Source organism: Hemiscyllium ocellatum, chromosome 37 (assembly GCF_020745735.1).
Source record: "Hemiscyllium ocellatum isolate sHemOce1 chromosome 37, sHemOce1.pat.X.cur, whole genome shotgun sequence".
Taxonomy (NCBI): Eukaryota; Metazoa; Chordata; class Chondrichthyes; order Orectolobiformes; family Hemiscylliidae; genus Hemiscyllium; species Hemiscyllium ocellatum.
Genome location: NC_083437.1, coordinates 41,017,183 through 41,040,336, shown reverse-complemented (window position 1 = coordinate 41,040,336; position 23,154 = coordinate 41,017,183). Strand labels below are relative to the sequence as shown.

Sequence of the window (23,154 nt, the reverse complement as noted above, 5' to 3'; positions counted from 1 at the left end):
GAGGAAGAATGGCTAACCTGTAGAACTCATTGCCACAGAGGGCTGTGGAGGCCAAGTGATTGAGTGTAGCTAAGACAGAGATGGGTGCTTGATTAGTATGGGACTCAAGAGTTACAGGGAGAAGGCAGGAGAATAGCGCTGAGAAACATATTAGCCATAATCAAATGGTGGAGCAGATGAGATGGGCCAAATGGCCTAATTCTGCTCCTATTTCTTATGGTCTGAAGCAAGGCATCATCTATGATGAAGGAAACAATGGATCTTACATCATTGCTTATACCTCGTGTGGAAGTCCATTTGAAAAAGAACTGCTCTCAAGTCAAGTTTAGCTATGGTTACAGCAGATGAGGAAGAATAATTTAAATAAAAGCAATTGGGTATTTCTCCAAAGACTCAATGGATTTATGTTCTGAGTTGCACAGAACAAGACAATTTCTGTTTTGACTTTTCTTAGCTTTAAATCTCTGAAGTTTGAGGTTTGAACTCTAGTCATCTAACTCAGAGACCTGAGTACCTTCACTTGTTTTGACATTTCAGTACTGAACAGAGGAAGTGGTGCACCATCCGAGACTTCTGGTCTCATAGTTAAACAGCATATTGCACCTCTCAAGAAGATGCTGCAGAAAATACAACAGAACTGTAGGACTCACAAAGTAGGCATCTTTTCACTTGCTGCTGGATCCCATTATCTGCTTAATTCATACCCCAAAGTTTCTGATTTCATCTAATAGGCCAGCTATATTCCCCCAATTCTTCAGATCTTACCGTTGACACCTCTATCCAATCTCTCTGCCAGCCCTTCTAGTTTGCTCAATAGCTCAATCCCTCCTTCCTCCTTTTCTATGTTCTTCTCTCAAGCTGCAGGCCTGTCCATCTGACAGCCAGCTCCCAATGCTAATGAGGACCTGCATGAATTGAATAGGTCTTGAGGAATATCCGTTTTGTTTGTTTTAACCTCAAAGTAGGAGCTTTGCTTCTTCCTGTTTCTGAAGGAATATTTAGCCTAGTATTTTACAGAAACACAATGAAACAATATAAAGTTATTATTTCAGATTTAATGAAAAATTTGAATACTGATAAAACATTAAGTCCTCAACAATATTACTTTACACAGGCAAATTAAACATTCCAATTAAGAATGCAGACACCCATTTCAATGCACCCAAAATGCATCGGAGATAATCTTACTTATGATGAATGATACACTGTAAATTATACTCCAAAAGGTACTGGTCGTCACTTACAAAATCAGTCACCAGAGCAAGGCAGACTGGCATCTATTTATCTGAACCTCATCTTATTTGTTAGTTTGCATAACCATTTCAAACGATGTCACGCAAATTTGGTGTTCATTTGTATCAACAAATCTTCAAAGAGAGGCATGAGAGAATTTGTTGTGGAAAATTTGTTGAGAGAGCTACAGAGATCTCATTTTCTGTACTAGATCCGAGATAAGCTTTCTATTTGAAATGCCTTTTCTGTAGATTAATTGATGGCAACATCTTCACTTTCAGTTACCATGGGCTCAAGGTGGTGATTGGATTTCTTCTTTCCTTTTCCTGTTGTGACTGCTCTCTTCTCTTTCTGCTCTGCATTACTGGAAGCTAGTTCATTACATTTCTCTGTAATGAAGTTCAGCTGGAAAAGCAAGAAATCAAACTTTCAAACATTGAGTAATATGCTTTATGTGAAATGAAAGCATGGTATGTGGCTATCAAGTCTGCTGGGAGCACAACGAACCAACACTTGTATCTGGATTGCCACTTTGTGTGCCTCACCATCAATTTAAGGTTGCTAGTCAGTTTCCAATTGGTCTATTCTCCAATCAAAGGTTTGCTGTCATGAGTATTCAGGAAGGAGAAAGCCTGACCTTCACTATCATTTTACTCATAAAACTGTTAGCCTTGCCAGTGAAATAAATTGTCATACCATCAACTGCTTTCACTGTTGAGATCGGAAGCAATTTTCCATTGTATGGTAAGGAGACTCAAAGACTAGGGATAGAAGCTAACATACTCTGACTGAGGAGGAGCGACAAGCGCAGTTCCCCAGGGATTTGTACTGCACTGATGCCTCATCTTTCTACCATTTATACCAATGGTTTGGTTGAAGGAATGGAGAGCTGGGTATCTAGTATACACTGTAGGTGGAGTATATTTGACTAGTATAGTATAATTCTTTAAAGACATGTTAATTAAAGCAAACCCTAATAAAGACATTATTGTACAACTGCTACGTCAACACTTCAAATTATTCTGAGTAAGCCAGCACTAATAAATTGTCATTTTGCAATATATGGTAGCACTGCTGCTGAGCGTGGATAAAATAAATTAAGGATTTGAACTTTGTTTCTGTACTCTGCCACCTGGTTTTGATGAGGAAAGGAGGAAATGATTTGGGCTCATGTTGTGGTCATTCTGTAGAAGTAGCCAAGCAACATGACATGGCTATCAAGGTATGGAAGAACAGACTCCGAACTGATCTCGACAGCATTGGAAAACATTAAAATATGATTAGCTGGATATGCTCAAAGTTCTGAAAGGCACCAATAATCTTTAGGCAAATCAGCAATCTTGACTGGAAATCATCAACTGGCACAAAAGAAAGAAACTGCCACTGAATCTCCAGCCAGTAGACATGCATAACAGACTCTGAGCTAAATAACTCCAGGTTGAAGTGATGGAAAGAACTGTACAAGCGTGTAATTAAGAATAGAGTTTTGAAGCTCAACAGCAATAGTGGATTTTGTCTATGACAGTGTGTTATTAATAATGACATTGAACAGAAAACCTGCAGCTGTTCAGGCTTTGTTGATACAGTGGCAGTGTCCCTACCTTAACAGGCGGATTAAAAAATATATTAAAACACAGCTGTTTGACCCCTTAGTTAAGTCGTTCTTGGTCACTGTTTGGGGGTGCTGCATTAGGTTTCAATCCTTGGGTGTCGAGGAATAAAGAATCAATGTTTCTGTACTTCACTGCTGCAGGTCAGGGTCTGCTCAGGATAAAACCAGACTCAGCTGAGATGCCTTCTACAGCTAGATATCCCACTGATACCTTTCAGTACCAGAAACAATTTAAATGGATGACGAATGAGGAGGGAGATGATTAAACATTGCATGTAACCCTAAGGAGGCAATTCTGTAGAAGGCCACTAAAATAGTACCATGTGCAAGTTAACTAGAAGTGCCAAGATTATAATATTAACTGCATGAAATAAGTTTTAATTCATTAACTGGCTGACCCAGCATTTATTTGCTCTCCCTAGTTGCCTTTGAGAAGGCTTTGGTGAGCTGCCTTCTTGAACTGTTACATCCATTTAGTGTAAAGACAGCCACAATGCCACAAGGGAGTGTTCCAGTATTTTGACCCAGTGACACTGAAGGAATAGCGACATATTTCCAAGTCACGATGGTGAGTGCTTTTGAGGAGAACTTATAGGTGTTCACATGCAGCTGCTGCCTGGATCCTTCTCGATGGTAATAGTGCGGGTTTTGAAGGTTCTGTGCAAGAAGCTTTGGTGAATTGTAGAGCATCTGTAGCAACTGAGAATTGGTGGTGGAGGGATTGTTAATGGATATGGTGCCAATCAAGCGGGCTGTTCATCCCAAATCGTGTCAAACTTCTTGAGTATTGCCATATCCAGGCAATTGGGGATTCCTCCAGCACACTACTGAATTGTGCATTGTAGATAGTAATAGGCTTTGGGAGTCAGGGGGTAAGATAATTGTGGCAGAATTCCTAGCCTCTGACCTGGTCTTGTAGCCACAGTATTAATGCTGGTCCAGTTCACTTTTAGTTTAACAGTCATGCTCGTTTGTCGATGGTGCGCGAATTCAATGTCAAAGGGCGGTGGTTAGATTCTCTTTTGTTGGAGACGGTCATTGCTTGGCACTTGTGTGGTGTGAATGTTCTTTGCCGCTTGTCAGCTCAAACCTGGATATTGTCCAGGTCTTGCTGCATTTGGACATGGATTGCTTCGATATCTGAGATGTTGCAAGTGACGAACATTGTGCAATTTTTGGAGAATATCTCTGCTTGCGGTGGGGGGGCGGAGTGGGGATCATTGATGAAGCAGCTGAAGATGATCAGGCCAAGGAGACTACCTCAAGGAAATCATGCAGAATGTCCGGGAGATGAGATGATGGACATCCAAAAACCACAACCATCTTAAAATGTGTCAGGAATTGCTCTAACCAACAAAGAGTTTTCCCATGATTCCCATTTAGTCCGGTTTTGCTAGGGCTCCTTGGAGCCACTCTTGGTCAAATGTGGCTTTGATATCAAGGACAGCAGTCTCACTTCATCTCCAGAATCCAGCTCTTCGTCAATATTTGAACAAAGGCTGTAATGAGGTCAGCAGCTGAATGGCCCTGTTGATTGTCAGTGAGCAGATAATAACTATAATTGCTGTTAGATCATGTATTATTGATGACCTCTTCTATCATTTTGCTGGTGATCAAGTCAAACTTGTTGCATACAGGACATAACTGGGCAATTTGCCACATTGTTGGCTAGATGCCAAGCTGTCCCAATAAGCTTTAACACTGACTAGGGGTGTAGCTACTTCTCAAGTACATGTCTTCGGTACCGTATTGTCAGAAAGTTTCCAGGGCACAAAGCCTTTGCACAGTAGCCAGTGTCTCCATCCATTTCTTTATATGTTTAAGAGTTAATCAAATTGGCTGAAGACTGCAACAGTGTCCACTGCACAGTCGTTGTGGAGACTGAGTTCATTTTCACATCCATTGTATTATGTAGCAGTATATGCTGGGCCATGAATTTGCAGACTGTACTGGAATACAATTCTACTGATGACCCACATCACTTCATGGATGTCCTATTTAGTTGCTAGATTGGTTTGAAGTCAGTTCCCTTCATCACGATGTTAGTGCCACATAAGATAATGGATGTGAAGATGGAACTCAGTCTCCACAATGACTGCACAGTGCTCACTCTCAGAGATGCATGTGCAGCAGGCAGATTGGCAAGCAGCAGTTCAAGTATGCTACTCACCCTTATTGGTTCCCTCACCCCCTGCAGATCAGGTCTAGCAGCTATGCCTGTTCAGGCTCCACCAGCTCAGGCAGTTGTGGTGTAGCAGTGTCATTTCTTGGTGATAACATTGATGTTTACACCCAGCGTAAATTCAGCACTCTTACTACTCAGCGCTTCATCTAAGTGCTGTTCAATGTGGAGGAGCACTGATTTATCAGCTGGTGAAGGAGCAATATGTGTCAATCAGCAGGAGGTTTCCTTGACCATGTTTGACCTGATACCATGAGACTTCAGGCAGTCTGGAGTCATCATTGATTGCATTTTATTTTTTTCCTTTTGCAACTTTTATCTGAAGAAATGTTTTAAAAACTGGATGAATCCATAAGAGTACAACTTCTATGTGATATTTTAGTAAAATTTTAATGGTCTGAATGCTCTTCCCTCAAGGAACATTCTATTAACAATACCGCGAAGAATTTAAACATCACTAAAAGGAGGTATGAAGTTGAAGCTTTTTGTCTTAAATTCATCAGGACTGGGCCCAAGAAACTTTAGAAAGAAAACAACAATTTGTAGCAACTTAAAGTAGTCAAAAGCAGTGTATCAAAACTAATCTGCATGATATTAGCAACCCTGATCAAATCATCATACATAACTTTTGTGTAAACATTTCAAGGCCTAAAACTGTCATCTACACGACCAAGAATCTTACCATAGCCCAGTACTCTGCATTCCTATTGTTCCTTCCAAAGTGAATAACCTCACACTTTGCTGCATTCAACTCCATTTGCCACCTCTCAGTCCAGCTCTGCAGCTTATCTATGTCTCTTTGTAACTACAACATCCTTCATCACTATCCACAACTCTACCAACCATAGTGTCAAAGGCAAATGTACTAACCCATCCTTCTAGGCCCTCATTCAGGTCATTTATATAAATGACAAACAACAGTGGACCCAAAACAGATCCTTGCGATACCCCACTAGTAACTGAACTCCAGCATGAATATTTCCCATCAACCACCACCCTCTGTCTTCTTTCAGCTAGCCAATTTCTGATCCAAACTGCTAACTCACAGCCTCAGTCCCATGCCTCTGTATTTTGCGCAATAGCCTACTGTGGGGAACCTTATCAAACACCTTACTGAAATCCATATGCACCACATTAACCACTTTACCCTCAGCCACCTATTTGGTCACCTTCTCAAAAAACTCTACCTATCCTTCACAAAACCGTGTTGACTGTCCCTAATCAAATTATTCCTTTCAACATGATTGCAAATCCTATTTCTTATAACCCTTTTCAACACTTTACCCACAACCGAAGTAAGGCTCACAGGTCTCTAATTTCCAGAATTGTCTCCACTCCCCTTCTTGAACAAGGGAACAACATTTGCTATCCTCCAGTCTTCTGGCACTATTCCTGTAGACAATGGTGACATAAAGATCAAAGCCAAAGGCTAGGCAATCTCCTCCCTGGCTTCCCAGAGAATGCTAGGATAATCCCATCTGGCCCAGGGGACCTATCCATTTTTACACTTTCCAGGATTGCCAACACCACCTTATGAACCTCAATTCCACCTAGTTTCGTAGCCTGTATCTCAGTATTCTTCTCAAACACGCTGTCTTTTTCTAGTGTGAATACTGACGAAAAACATTCATTTAGCACTTCCACTATCTCCTCTAACTCTACACACGACTGGCCCTATTCATACTCTAGTCATTCTTTTATTCCTGATATAGCTATAGAAAGCCTTAGGGTTTTCCTTGATCCTATTCGCCAATGACTTTCTCATGTCTCCTCCTGGCTCTTCTTAGCTCTCTCTTTAGGTCTTCCCTGGCTTTCTTGCATCAAGGTCCTGATGAATATAAGATGGAATGTTTCACCTTCATGTCTCTGTTTGGTATTGTGTAAATACTGTTAAGCCTTTGAATATTTTAAATCGTGAGGGCAAAATTTCATGACAAACATGAAAGAAAAAAGTGCAATTTCACCAGTGCTTTGCTCCTTCTTGCTAGCAGTTTCACATCATCTGTGTTGACAGTGGTGCGCTTTCCATGTCTGTTGAAAGATATTAAAGTGAATTCTACGTTACTAATCTTGAAATTACTTCGAGAAATGTACTTATTCTTCAGGAGAAATTGCATTTCTTAACGTTTAATTGAAAAGACCACATCAGCATTTGAGGATAGTGTCATAATGCAATTATCATCGAACTAACAATAGACAGATCAGCCAAATACTCCTGGGACATGGGTTAAAATTACACCATGGTAGCTGGTGGAATTTCAATTTCATTAATAGTTCTAACATATAAAGTTAGTCTCAATAATGGTGATTGTGAAACTATTGTAAATTATATGATTTTCTTTAGGGAAGGAAAACTGATATCCTTACCTGGTCTGGCTGGCAGGCGACCCACTGCAACATGGTTGACTGCCTTCTAAGAATGGACCAGCATGCCATTGAGTTCATGGGAAATTAGGGATGGCCAACAACCAGAGCAACTCTCACATCTCCAAGAATAATATGGTGTAGGCTATCATTTACATCTTGCCTTCAGTGCTGTATTACCCATTCTCTCCTTTAGAAGAGATGGAACCCAGGGATTCTACAATAGTTCAGTACTTCAAGTGGACCTGGTGTTAGACAAAGATGACCAAGAAGCTATTGCCCTGGTCTCAGCAGCACTTCTGTACTACTAACAGTCAACATCCAAATGGTAATAAAGCACAAGTGAAATTCTCGGAACATTTTACAATATCAAAGTTAACAAGCCATTCATCCATTTTATCAAAAGCCAAGTTAAATGAGTTCCTCGGATATTCATTGGATATGGATGCTCTGCAACACATCTCAGGCAATTTAATTAAACTCAGGGTGGGGGAAAACAAGAGAGGTATTTGTTTCTCTTTTATTGCTCTCTCAGGCAAATAAAACAAATGTTTTGAAAATAGATGTCAGGAATAGACAAATCCCTTGAGTGAGCCATACCTGCAGGTGGTATCTTAAAAGCATAAAAATAAAACTTCATTTTGATTCAAATAAATATTTGGTGTGCCCTATCCTCTTTCCCTAAAACCATCCAAAAGTTTGGACATGATTATATTATCCTGTAGCTTCTTCAGAGAAGTCACAAGGTTTGCTAATCAATAAAGTGACATGAAACAGCAAACGAGATTTTAGGAATACACACTAGCTTCAGCAGAGCATACAGAATGTTAGATTTATAAAGTTTCTCACATCCACTCCAGCTGGATTGCGCTTCATGTTGAAAATGTGGAATTTCCCAAATCAGAAACACTGGCTACAATCACTTAACAACGCTCACCCAAAATGAGAAAAGAAAAATAACCCATACAACTTCTATTTTTGTAAATATGCATAAAAATAGTCAAGGAATTTCAAAATTTCAGTCTGAAAGGATTGATCTCACAAGATGCACCTTCAAATTCACTTGGAACGAGCTAAAGTGTTACATATGGAAATCTGTGGAGTTAAAAGTTAAGCTGGAAGGTTCATTTCCAGACGTTTCGTTACCCTACTCAGTAACATCTTCAGTGGGCCTCTGGGTGAAGCACTGCTGATGATTCCTGCTTTCGATTTATGTTTGGGTTTCTTTGAGTTGGTGTTGTCCTGTGGTGGACTTCACCACAGGAAATGACATCACCAACCCAAAGAAACCCAAACATATAAAAAGGAAAGCAGGAATGATCAGCAGTACTTCACCCGTAAGCCCACTGAAGATGTTACCTAGTAGGGTGATGAAACATCTGGAAATGAATTGTCCAGCTCAGTGAGCAAACCTACTTCCAGAACCTCAACCTGAGCTACAGATTTTCTCAAAACTCACTAAGTTAAAGTTAATATCAGTCAAGAGGTTTAAAACACATCTGAATCTTTTTTCAAACTCTTACAACTTATTTTGCTGAACCAATGTTTTCCTTCTCATCATCAGCTGATCTCCATTCTAACCGTGTTCATACAGGGTCCTCTCTCATCAGGGATTTAACCATATCAAGACGCTCTTATATTGCCTTCTATACTGGCGAATCATTACTTACTTTGCAAAAAGCTCAAGGTCCGTAGCAAAATTCTCTGAAAAAAAATGGAAAAAGGTATTCAAAATAACTAATATCTCAAACGTTTATAGATCATGAAGGACCACAGATCAAAACGCAACACACTCATCAGTCACGGATCAACAGATTCCAACTTTTTATATGAAGAAGCTCAAGATTTAACAGCAAAATATTCCCAAATAATTCTTACCTGCAATAAAAGCCTCAGCCAATTTCTGAGCTGATGAAGATGAGACCTTGTATGAACAGAGTAAAGTCAGGACTCAGGCCATTCATAACCTCCCCACATACAAATTTCACAGGGGTGAAGGAAGTTAAACGTGACCTGCAATGTCCAAATGAGGCCTGACCAAGACAAAGCTTTCAGCTGCCAATGGAATAATAAATCAGTTTGTGAATGCAATCCAAGCCAATTTCAGACTGCTAACATCAGGCTCAACAGACTGTCAGATTTCACGGTCCCTACAATTCTCGAAGAACTTGTGAATATTTGTCTGTTTTTACATCTCAAAGTGTTCCACAGCAATTCAGTACCTTTGGAACATACTGGAGTGAAGAGAAGCATGATACAGAAAAGGAAAAGGTTACATACAACTGTCCCCAGCAGTAACTACATCGTCACTTGTAGCTGCTGTGGGAGAATCTGCTGGACATGGATACGCCTAACTGGCCATTAGTAGGCCTACAGCCTTTCTAAAACCTTTCTCCATGAAGAACTACCAAGAACCAATACACAAGAAAATAACAACAAATGTGCACACAGAGAAAAAAATAGAAATTGCTGGAAAAGCTCAGCAGATTTGGCAGCATCTATGGACAGAAATCAGAGTTAACATTTTGGGTTGAGTGACACTTCCTCAGACTTTTTTTCACAGATGCTGCCAGACCCGCTGGGATTTTCCAGCAATTTCTGTTTTGTTTCTGATTTACAGCCTCAGATTCTTTGGATCAGTCACAATTACCTGAAATAGCAATACAGCATCTGCAGTTCTTTCAGTTTTTATTGTGCGCACACAGTCTAATATGATACAGTAAGATAAATGCAAGATAATCTTCATTTTGGTGCTGTAAAGATAAACATTATACAGGATACCAACACAAGTTCTCTTCTTTTTGTATAGATTCTTCGGATCAGTCACAATTACCTGTAACGGCAATTCACCATTTCACCTGGGAGAGAACACTGCTGACAACAAAACTCTGAAGAACCTCAACAACAAATGTATAGATACAGCACCAGGTATTAACTAGATTTGCTAAATATTTGTATTAAATATAGAAAACTAAAGCAATTAATATAAACAATAGGACAAAATCATTGACTTGGATATATTTCAAATTTATTTTTCTTTACAAATTCACAACAGGACTTGAGCACAAAATCTCACACTCAATGCAGTTTTGAGAGTGTGCATCGACAATGGATCAAGTTAATACACGTTCCCATTATGAGCCCACATGATAATCCTAAATTGGTTGTCTGCATAATTTCTTGCACATTCAAGGTTAGCTAGCATGTGTTGTCTAGTTATAGAATCATATCTAATATTAGAGACTGTGCTGTATGTTTTCCAAGTGCAGACTGGTTGGGTACAGTCACTTTGTTATTTGCTGCAAACAGCTGAAAAGATGTACTGACTTATACAATTGGCCAGTCTTTGGGATGTAAGCCCCATATACCTGGCATCACACAAGCATCAAAATTCCTATACCATATTACTCATTTGTTTAAAGACAGAACATCTTTTGGCTTGATGGCAGCATCCTTTTAGTGGGAAACACTTCTTGAGTTGCTCCTCTATAGCACTAGCTAGCCATGAAACAGCTGGCTTCACTTGTGGCTCAAACTTTTGATATACCTAACAGCAATGTAAGGGAGACTGGGCACTTTTCAGGACCAAGGGTGACTGTCTTCAGACCTTTCATGACTTTACGCTATATGGTGAGAACCAGGGTTCTCTACTACTGTCCACTGCAAACTCCTTTCACTGGTCAGTGCATATGTTGGGATACCTACATCTGGTTAAACCATAAGATTATCCTTATTGGCAACCTCAAATAGAGGCTAAACCATTTGTTCACCCTGTAAACCCAAACATCACAATAGCGCAAAGTAACGTCATCCTGTTGGATAATAGTTACCCTGATGAGATCGTATGCAAACTCACAAAAGGCCCTAAGTCAGTCACCCGATCCTGAAAAATGCCCTGTATCCCTCAGATTACTTTAGAGTGTCAAAGGTTTAAGCCACAGGTGATGTTTCATAGCTAGCTAGTACTATACAGTAGCAACGCAAGTGGCATTTGCCACAAATAGAATGTTACAGGGTCTTGCTACGAATAGAAATAACATTTACTCGCACCGTGCCTGTCTCAACTCAACAAAATATATTGCCCTGGGACATTTCTCAGGGCAATGTCCTGACTAATCATAGTCAACTGGCCTAGTTTAAAATTAAAACAAAGCCTGCAAATGCATTCTCCAGAGCAATGCCTCTATCAAAATTAATCAGCATCCTCCTTTCATGCAGTAGAAATTGTGGTTTTCCCCTTCAATTGGCATTCTTGAAAATTTTCCTGATAAGTGCAAAAAGCTTCAACAAAATAGATATGGGCTGAGTGTTGGCAGGTGGGACTAGATTGGGTTGCGATATCTAGTTGGCATGGACAAGTTGGACAGAAGGGTCTGTTTCCAAGCTGTACAGCTCTATGACTCTATGTCTTTGCATTAACAATATCCAAACTTGTCATTCATGCGTTCAATAGCTTTGATACTTTGAAGAATGTTACAACACAAACCAGACAATATGAAACACTGAAAAGATATGAATAAAATTAATTAAAATCAAAACAATTGAAAAAATCTATAGTATATCCATGTACTATATTACAGAATTACAGAAATATTCACCACAGATTGGAAAAAACACACTGCACTGAATAGTAACATAATCCTTTAATATACCCACAATGATCTTCAATCTCAGAAATGGCAAGAAGGGAAGAAGAATTAACTAAACAGTTGAGCCATTCCAGGTCAATACACCATACCATTGACTTGTGCCAATATGTGACCAATGTCTAGAAGGAGAGTCATCTATTGCTAACATAAAGATAGAACAGCATGGTTGGTGCTTTCCTTTCAGACACAGGAACTGTGAAATACTGCACTTGCAGATCCAGATAAGATTTTGCAGGATGCACACCTTCACAACGTTCTCACCACCATTATGCAATGCCACATCCTTTAAAAATATAGCAACCTTTGTAACAGATGCAAAGCAGAAAACTCATTATTACTTGCAAGCTACTGCATGACAGAACCTTTTCTAAAACTGTACATTTATCTGCAACAGGAAGGAGAATATTGTTAAGCAAACAGTGTTATTTCCCAGTTTGTGATGTACTTGATTTTAGAGTGCACTCACGAACAACAAAGTAACCTACAGTAGGAATCTCTGATTTTGTTCATTCTAGGTATACACACTCCACACAAGACCTAAATGTCAGAATATTAATACACATTTCAGTTAGATGTTTTTTTGCATGCATGTTGCCCCCAATTCAGTATAATACTCCTCTAAAAGTTGGACTCCTACAGAAACTAAAAAAAACCCTATGAGCTAATATTAGTCAAACAGTGTATCGAAGTGTTAACAAGCTAATCATTACTATCGTCACCATGAAAATGTTATAACAGGTCAAACATTGGAAGCTGCAATACTATCTGGTTTCAGATCAGGACAATAACTCTAAGCAGGAAGCAAGATATATGAAGCTGTTAAACAAAGATGGCTGAGAAAACAGAAACATTAGATATTTCTAGGAGGCTAGCACCTTTGTCAGCCACACACATCATTGCAAAGTCCCACACATTTCTCAGTGCACTGAAATGCTTAACTATTTTTAAATTTAGCATTTGAAAAACAAACACAATAATGCCAACCTTTTTATATGCCTATTTACCAGCATTAGCTGCATTAACATAAATATCTTTAACAAAAGAAAAATATCCCAAGAGCCTACACAAGAACAGTGAGCAAAACAAAAGTTAAATGTTGAGCCACAAAAGGTAACATTGAGAGAGACGGCAGAGATTTTGGCCAAAGAAGTAGTTTCTGAATAGTGTTTTAACTGATTAAGAGGTCAAATGGTGAAGAGGTTTAGGGAGGTTTCTCCGGACTTTAAGGTTTAGGCAACTGAAGGGATTGCCACATTAGCAGAACAATTAAAATTAAAAATACTCAAGGAGCTAGAATTTGAGCAGAATATTTATCACGGAGGGTTGTCGGACTGAAAGTTACTCCAGAACAACGGTCAAAATAATTTCTCTTTTTCAAGGGCTCCTGTCAACATTTCCTCAACAACTGCTTTTTGATAGTTAGGGGCTACATTTTGATTTTCAGGAACGACCGCTTCATTCTCATTAAGTCATTTATAAGAGAATGTTCCCTTATCTGTACTGATATATAGACAGGGTATTTTGACTCTCAGAAGCAGAACTAGAAGGTTTTCTCAATATCCTCAATAATTAACAACTTGCCAATATCCATGAAGCCACATGCCCAAGAAATGGTATGCTGGGAAGGGAACCAAGACAGTAATCCAAGAAATTTGCAGAATTCATTGTCAAATGGATCAGGCTAGACAGATAGGCAAGCCATTTACCTTGAGTGATTATATTGAATAGGTGTTGATGTGACAATGCTGCGAGGTTTAGGATAGAACAATAAATCGGAGTTTCGGTAAAACTGTTTGAGACAGCCAGGCTTTTCTGGTCGGAAATTACAATATCCAACACTGCCTTTCGTAACACCTTTTCCTGGGACAGAAGTTCATTTACATGGAGAATGTGAATGAATTATGTGAATTACGTTGCTGTATCAAACTGCTGCAACTACATGAGATGAATCAGCCTGTCAGTTGCCATGTTGACATAGTCCGTCAATGACAGTAAGCCACTGTACTTGGGGATATATTTAAAGGGCTACTCAATTCAGACAGGCCTGACATCTGAAGACAACAGCAGCCCAAGACGCAGGGACTTTTGGACATGAGAAAAACAGCCTCAACCTCAGTTTAGCCAGCTGCAATCAGGATGGTATAAACTTCTTCACCATTTTGCACTTCCAAAGTGGATTTTAAACCAATGTGAGAACACAGTCATTTAAAAACTGTAAGGTTACTCAGCAACTTAGAAGGGAACACAGCTTTCATAGAATTGTATGTATATCGTGTGCTTCAAATGGTAATAAACCACATCTCATGGTAAACCACATCTCATTATTACTGTAAAATTATTCCCAATAAGTAAGCAATTAAATCAGACACACGAAAACGATACTTACACCATACTACTACAACGGTTCTCATTCGCACACCATCATCTCCTCGTCCTCCACAGATCTATTTGTGGCTCTTTCCTATGTCATATCTAAATGTTGTCGCTCAGTGACATACAACACATACAAATTAGAAGGAAAAGTAGGTCACTTGGCCCCCTCGAGTCTATTCCACCATATCAAATAATCAGAGCTGACCCAATTACTCCAAATTTGCACCTATCCCCGATATCAGTTATTGAAAGTTTCCTTAAGAGTTTATCTCTGCCTTAAAATTATTTAAAAACCCAGTTTCATGAAGGATGAAAACTCCAATGGCTCCAACCTTCATTAATAAGAACTCATCTGTCCTAAATGGGCAATACTTTATTTTGAACAGTGACCCCAAGTGCAGATTCCTCCATGAGAGGAAACATACATTTTTTAAAAAGGATTCTGTCAAGATTTCTAAAGAGCTTATATATTTCCATCAAATTGACTCTCACTTTCTAAACTCCAGTGGATACAACTCTAGACAGTCCAACCTTTCCTGCATGACAACCCTCTCAATCCATGCGTACTCCAGTGAAATGTTCTCTGACCTCTAACACATGTAGATCTTTCAATAAATAAGGACAAAGTTAGAAATCACAATACCGGGTTATAGTCCAACAAGTTTACTTGAAAATTCTAGCTTTCAGAGCTCTGCTCCTTCAACAGGTAACTAGTGGGGCAAGATCATAAGACACTGAATTTATAGCAAAAGATCACAGTGTCGTGCATTTAAAATAATATATTGAGCAAACCTAGATTGCTGTCAAGTCTTTCATCTTTTAGAATGGGTTGCAGGTTTTGGTTCATTAATATGTAAATCCCAGAACTACTCTTAAGTCACATTCTCGAGATAACTTAATGTTTTATTAAAAAGGTGACATCTCAGCTCAGACAATGTATTAAAGTCAATCCATGTGACATTCTATAATCTCCTACTTTGGAAACAGAACCAGTCTGACTCAAGATTGGGATACAGACAGACTCTAACCTCACGTCTTTAATGCATTGCCTGAGCTGAGATGTCACCTTTTTAGTAAAACCTTACGTTATCTCGAGAATGCGACTTAAGAGTAGTTCTGGGATTTACGTATTAATGAAACAAAACCTGCAATCCATTCTAAAAGATGAAAGACTTGGCAACAATCTGGGTTTGTTCAATATATTGTTTTAAATGCATGACACTGTGATCTTTTGCTATAAGATCTGTGTCTTATGATTCTGCCCCACTAGTTACCTGATGAAGGAGCAAAGCTCTGAAAGCTAATACTTCCAAATAAACCTAAATATAGTCCAAGTATAGGTTGGACTATAACCTGGTGTTGTGTGATTTTGAACTTTTTCCACTCCAGTCCAACACTGGCATCTCCATATAATAAGTAAAGACACCAAAACTGTACACAGTACTCCAGCTGCATATGTACTACTAAGTTGTATAGCTGAAGCAAAACACTCCTATTTCTGTTAAGAAGGCATATGGTGTTTTGGCTTTCATTAAAGGGGGATTGAGTTTAAGAGCCATGAGGTTTTGCTGCAGCTCTATAAAACCCTGGTTAGACCACACTTGGAATATTGTGTCCAGTTCTGATTGCCTCATAATAGGAAGGATGTTGATGTTTTAGCTGGGTGAAGAGGAGATTCACCAAGATGCTGCCTTAATTGAAGGACAAGTCTTATGAGGGATCTCAGGCTTTTCACACTGGAGAGAAGGAAGAGAAGTGACTTGACTGAGGTGTACAAGATAATGAGAGGCATAGATAGATAGCCAGAGACTTTTCCCCAGGGCAGAAATGGCTGTCACGAAGGGTCATAATTTAAGGTGATTGGAGGAAGATATAGGGGAGATGTCAGAGGTAAGTTATTTACCCAGAGTGGTGGGTGCGTGGAATGCACTGCCAGAGGTGATACTAGAGTCAGAGATATTAGGGACATTTAAGCTACTGCTGGACAAGCACATGGACAGCAGTAAACTGAGGGGTGTGTAGGTTAGGTTGATCTTAGATAAAGATCAATGTTCAGCACAACATGGTGGGCAGAAGGGCCTGCACTGTGCTGTACTCTTCTATGTTCTGCATTCAATTTCCTTTACGATAAACAATAACATTCTATTAGGTGCCCCTTACATTGTATCTGTAGACTAACCTTTTACATTTCACCCACCAGGACAACCAGATCCTTTGAACAGAATGATGCAATTGCTCTCTATATAATACGCTTTCCTTTCATTCTGCCTACCAAAAAGACAATTTCCTATTTTCTTATATTATACACCATTTGCCTGAATTTTACCCACTTATTTAACGTACATCCCTTTGTAGCCTCCTTTGTCCTCTTCACAAATTATTTTCCTACTCACTTTTATGTAATCAGCAAATTTAGCAACAATACTTTCATCTAAGTCATTTATGCACATTAAGGCTCTAAAACTAATCCTTTACACACCATTTCTTACATCTTGCTATCTGGAAAATTACCCATGTATGCCTATTCTCTGTTCCTCATTAGCTACTCAATAGTCTATCCATCACAATGTGTTCCCACTTTACAGGTTAAAACCACCATCAGTCATCTCTCCTGGTGAAAGAGCAGCCCTGTGGTCTCATAAGACTATGGTGACGTTACCTTTATTTTTCACAATAATGTTTGATGTGGCATTTTATCATAACTGCCTGCTTCCTCAATAATACTGCCCCTCCCACATTATGAGATCCTCATCCATGCTGCACTTCCCTCTCGACTTAACCATCCGAATGCTATCCAGGCTGACTCTCCGTCTTTCAAACTCCGTAAACTCCAGTTCATCCAAAGCTGTGCTACCGTATATACTCTTGTAAACATCGATTCTACATAAAAGTCAACCCCTTATTTTTGGCCAATCAATCTTGCATTTTCCATATCTCTCTCTCGTGAGAAAGTCGACCCTACTGTATCGCACTATAAACCTCTTACAAAATAAATTGCATGTTCCCATTAACCTACTTAAATAAAATCACATTCATTCATTCATACTGGTGAATCTACTCTTTTTTACTATATTGCATCGCTATTCATTCATAATTCTACTTAGCCCACTTGGTTTACTACAGCACGTTTTGATTCATTCATTCATTCAGACTGGGACTAAGTCTATTGGTACTTATCACACTTTGTTTACTATGCATCCAAAAGTAAATCTCGTTAAAAAGTTAACCACTTTAATTGTGCCATTATATCCGAATAAAAGTGAGATATATTTGCTACATAGATCTTTAATTCTTTGCCAAATTTGTTAATGTTACTAACGTTCATAACAGATGAGAGTAAATGGGAGGGAAACAGAAGAATTCAGAATTTAATAAATGTTTCATTTTAAGTATGCCATTATACCAGATCATGGCAATGCTGAACAGTGTGACTTTGCAGGATTTCGATGAATCTTTGACATGTTAAATGTTTATACTGATATATATAAATAAAATTTACTGCCGGTAATTAATTTTTGTTTCTCTTGCTTTTACCCAGTAATTACCTTTACTATAATTCATCGTGTCTTTCTTCTTTACCCGGAATTAGTTGTGCGATGAAATTGACGTCTGCTATTTCAAACTGCAGCATCAATGTCAGCCCCTCAAAACTAATGCCTGCGTATTAGTCGACTCTATAAATTGAACCTTTAAAAATAGTCTAAAAAATGTGACTTTTACACGAGTATATACGGTACTCACACTACAAGGTCCTGTGCTCAGTGAACTGCACAGGCTCCAGTACAGCACGCTTGAATTTAAACTCTTGCTATAGTATCTCCCAGTATTGCTGTAGCCCATCACTGTAACCTCTTCTACAGTCCCTTCTAGCTACTTGTACAGTCTGATTTCTTTCATCTCATCACTAGTAACTATGCCTTCAACTTTAGAATTCTCTCCCTAAGTATTATCACTGCTTCTTTATGAAGCACCTTGAAACTTAATGTTTTGACCAAGCTTTTCATCATCTGGTATTAGAATTTTCAAAAAACAGCTCAACATCAAATTTTGTCTGACAGTATGTCTACAAAGCACCCTGGGATATTTTATTGCATTGAAGGTGCCAAGTTATCGTAATAAAAAGCAGAACTTGACTTATAGAGCTTTGGCTCAATAATACTACCTCGCACATAAGTGCACGAAAGAATTATGTGTACTGTGTAAAAGTTGCACTTTCCTAGCTAACACTTTTCAACTCAAAACCATACTTAAACGAAGGAGAGAGAAGTAGAAGCAGTCATTTGGAAAGTACAGAAGCTCTTCAAGAATAGAAAGATCAAAGAGTTTGCAACATCATAACAGTCTCATATTATACATTAGCGAACTGGTCGAAGGAACTGAGGGCATGTCGCTAGGTTTGCAGATGACACAAAGTTAGGTGGAGGGACAGGTAGCGTTGAGGAAGTGGAAGGTTGCAGTAAGACTTTGACATGCTAGGAGTAGACAAAGAAGGGGCAGATGGAATACAAATGTGGGAAGTTATGCATTTTGGTAGGGAGAATAGAGGCATCAACTATTTTCCAAAAGGGGAGCACTTCAGAGAAACCTGAAGCACAAAGGGACTTGAGAATCCTAGTTCTCTTAAGGTTAACATATTGTTCAGTTGGCAGTTAGGCAGGCAAATGCACTTTGAGAGGATTAAAACACAAGAGCAGAGATGTCTGTACAGGACTCTGATCAGACCACGTTTCGAATATCATGAGCAGTTTCGGTCCCCATCACTGAGGATGTACTGGCCTTGGGAGAGGATCCAGGGGAGGTTCACAAGAACGATCCTGTGAATGAAAGGCTGGTCGTGAGGAGCAGTTGACAACTCTGGTCTAAGGGTGAGGGGGATCTGATTGAAAATAACAAAATACTGAGAAGCCTGGATAGAGTGGACATTCAGTAGATGTTTCCACTAGTAGGAAAGATGAGGACCCAAGAGCACAACCTCAGAGTGACCTTTTAGAGTGGAGATGAGGAGGAATTTCTTCAGTCAGGGGTGGTGAATCTGTGGAACTTATTACTGCAGAAGGCTGCAGAGGCCATAATACAGATATAGACAGGCTTGTGATTAGTAAGGGAATCAAGCGTAATGGGGAGAAGGCAGGAGAATGAGATTGAGAAACATATCAGCTAGGTTGGAGCAGATTTGATGGGCCAAATGGCCTAATTCTGCTCCAGATGGGTTGGACTAAAGGGTCTGTTTCCATGTTGTACATTTCTACGACTACTCAGACCTCTTGACCTCACAGTAGCCCACAAACCTACCACACTTAAATAGCAGCTAATTAACCTAAAAGACCCTATACATACAACCAGCAAAATTAATGTCATTTTCAACATACCACACAAGGACGGTAACAAACACTACATTCGACAAACAGGCAGAAAACTAGCCACCAGGATACATGAAACACCAACTAGCCACCAAAAGACATGACTCACTATCACTCGTAGGAGAAAGTGAGGTCTGCAGATGCTGGAGATCAGAGCTGAAAATGTGTTGCTGGAAAAGCACAGCAGGTCAGGCAGCATCCAAGGAGCAAGAGATTCGATGTTTCGGGCATAAGCCAGCAGGCTAAGAATCCTTATATACAGACAAAGAAGGACACCACTTCGACTGGGCCAACACATCCATCCAAGAACAGGCTAAACTGAGACACACATGGGAATTCCTAGAAACATGGCATTGTAACCATAACTCTATCAATAAACACATCGATATGGACCCCATCCACCAACTTTCTGAGAAAAAGGACCGCAAGTGATTTCATCCACCATAAGAAACCAAGACACATAAATAGAAAGTGGGACAAAACACCAAGCGCTTCACCGGAGTCTCACTGATGATGTTACCTGATGTGGTGATGAAACATCTGAAAACAAACCTTCCAGCTCAGTGAGCAAACTTACATCTGCCCCTATAACTTATAAGCTTATGGTCTCAACAAGAACTGAGTGAATAAATAGCTATGCTCTGAGGAGGTCAATGAAGATAACATTCCAAAAGTGTTTGGAAAAACCAGGATAAGTGAAAACAAAGTTGTGTGACCTTTATTTGTTGGGCACCAGACGGTAAGTACGGTTGATCTTATGGGAGAGGAAATGATATAAGATAAACTCCTATGGATAAAAGCAAAAAAAAAACCAAACCGACACTAGGGCAGCACAACTTACTCCATACAAAGCTATGTGAGAACAGGAAATTGATTTAAATGGAACACTTCAATCCACCAAATATAAGAGTGGGAAAACCCAAGTGATTTTGAGTTGGTATGGTAAGTGCAATACATAAGTCTCTATGAACCAATGACTCAAGAAGACATTTTATATTCAAAAGTTCCAAAGGTGACTGGAAACCTAGTAAATTACACCATCACAGATCTCCAATTTTAATTCTTTCTCTAACTCCTCTCTCCCTGCTTCTGTATTTTGTTATTGACAAAACCTAACTCCTTCAAACACTGCCCAGAGCCTAACTTCTATCTTATTTAAAGGCAAGTGTAAGGTGCTGTATTCTAGATGTAATTCAATTGGTCACTTACTTGGCTTTAAAGCAAACACTTTACTCTTACATCAAATTAAAATACAAATAAATGAAAGAAGACTTGATATAACTTTAATGCTCATGGAAAACATAAAAGAATAGACAGAAATAGAAAATGCTAAAACAGTTCAGCAAGTCTGGCAACATCTGTGGAGAGAAATCAGAGTTAATGTTTCAGGTCAAGTGAGCCTTGCTCAGACCTAGGGAAGTTTCTGCCTAATTTACAGCATCCATAGTTCTTTAGATTACTTACAGTGTGGAAACAGTCCCTTCAGCCCAACAAGTTCACACCGACCCTCCAAAGAGTAACTTACCCAGACCATTCCCCTACATTTACCCTTTCACCTAACACTACGGGCAATTCAGCATGGCCAATTCACTTAACCTGCACATTTTTAGACTGCGGGAGGAAACCGGAGCACCCAGAGGAAACCCATGCAGACACGGGGATAATGTGCAAACTCCACACAGACAGTTGCCTGAGGTGGGAATTGAACCCAGGTCTCTGGCGCTGTGAGGCAGCAGTGCTAACCACTGTGGCACCGTGCCGCCCTACTGTTTTCAAAAGAACAGTAGATTATTTAAGTAAACAGCAACTGTCCCAATATAATAACATCCCATAAACACACCATTGGCAAAGGGCGTGTCTCCCCAGTCCAAGAGAAAATTCTGGCAGAGAGCGTGGGAGAGAGAGAAAGAAAGAAAGAGAGAGAAAACTACACGCCTTTTGCTGAGGCTGACAGAGAAGCAAAATATCTTCCACAACCAACTTCAAAATCCCAATAACTCCAAACTAAACTAAAATCCTGATTCTATGGGAGACTGACTCCATCCATTCATGCTGCTTCTATTGTTTTAATGTTTAAAAAAAAACACGGCTTCACAAGTTTTTTTTAAACTTAATTGGCTTAGAACAGACAACTCGGTACCTCCGGCTCAAAACCTCCTCAAAAGAAAAGCAGACCAAAATAAACTTCTTAAAACCATAGTGTCATCACAACTTGTGTAAAATTTGTTACTCTTTCCAATTCTGATGAAAGATCACTCTCTCCACAGATCATAATCAGACCTGCAAAATATTTCCAGTATTTCCTGTTTATACAAGAAGATTTCTTTAGAAATTTTTACATATGAAAAACTAAATTAAAAGCTGTGGGTTTCAAGCTAAGTATTAGGATAGATGAGAAATTGGCTGAAGGGTTCTTAAAGGAAAAGGTGCTTTGTTGCAATAAGTGTGGTGCCCAGGCTGAATATACAACCATTCCAAATTAATTTCAGTGCAAATGAGGGGCAGTGGAACAATTGCAGGGGGTTAGCAGGGGAGAGATATATTTAAGACCTATGAAAAAGCAGCTCTGCACACAAAGTGGGTGATCAACACATGGAATGAAATTCCAGATAAAGCTGAAGTGAAAACTCTGCTGGCATTTAAGAATCGATTAGATACAACCATGAAGGAGAGTCTGGGCAGGAGGTTGGTTTCCCTCATCAGTGGTTGTCACTACTACTATAGTTTGACATAACAAAAACCTAAAATGTGATGCCTGATTCCGTTTTTAGATGGCCTCCTGAGAAGCCGGTGGAGAAATATGGTTTCTCTTGCAAAAAGCCTGCAGTGAGAAGATTAATATCCTGTTTTCTATGGTCTGGGACTCATGGCCATAATCATATTTCGAGTTGTCCCTCATAAGCAATTTGTGGTACAGGTGGCCAAATCCACTGCCCTCAAAGGTGGTTAAAGTCAGGGATTTCTGCTGTTGGCTCAGTAATAATATCTGAATAGCAGGTTGCTTTTAGCCAAATAGATATTAATTGCTGTTTCCAAGAATGGCCCATGTGATTTTAAGAACTGTTTTGGTGTCTTTTAACCAAAATTTTGTGATTAGGAATATTGGTTTTCCGTGCCATTGACTTTGTGTCAAACGCTAGCCAGGAGAGAATAAGACAGCAGTAGGAGCCACTCCAGTGGAGTGAACTTGAGCATCCTCAACCCTGTCTTCATGGCAATATTTAGCTGCTGTGGTACTAAAAGCATTATTGTGGTAATTAGGACCAAAAAGGAAGCAAACTAAATTAATTAAATAATTCTACATGTTCAACAGCAGTCAGAGTTTGCAGCCATCTGCAACTTTATCTCAGCAGCAAAATAAATTATTGTGTTTGCATTCCA

The 23,154-nt window shown here is 39.4% G+C and overlaps 1 protein-coding gene across 1 annotated transcript in view; it reads right to left on the bottom strand.

Moving 5' to 3' along the window:
- Window positions 1–1,094: 1,094 nt before the first annotated feature.
- cenps (centromere protein S) overlaps window positions 1,095–23,154 on the bottom strand; it is a 31,313-nt gene continuing 9,253 nt past the window's right edge. Inside the window, exons 3-5 of the mRNA XM_060852409.1 lie at window positions 9,062–9,095; window positions 6,992–7,058; window positions 1,095–1,638 (exon numbers count right to left, since the gene is read on the bottom strand). Coding sequence (XP_060708392.1) covers window positions 1,486–1,638; window positions 6,992–7,058; window positions 9,062–9,095 — 254 coding nt within the window. The 3' untranslated portion in view covers window positions 1,095–1,485. The remainder of the gene's footprint in view (window positions 1,639–6,991; window positions 7,059–9,061; window positions 9,096–23,154) is intronic.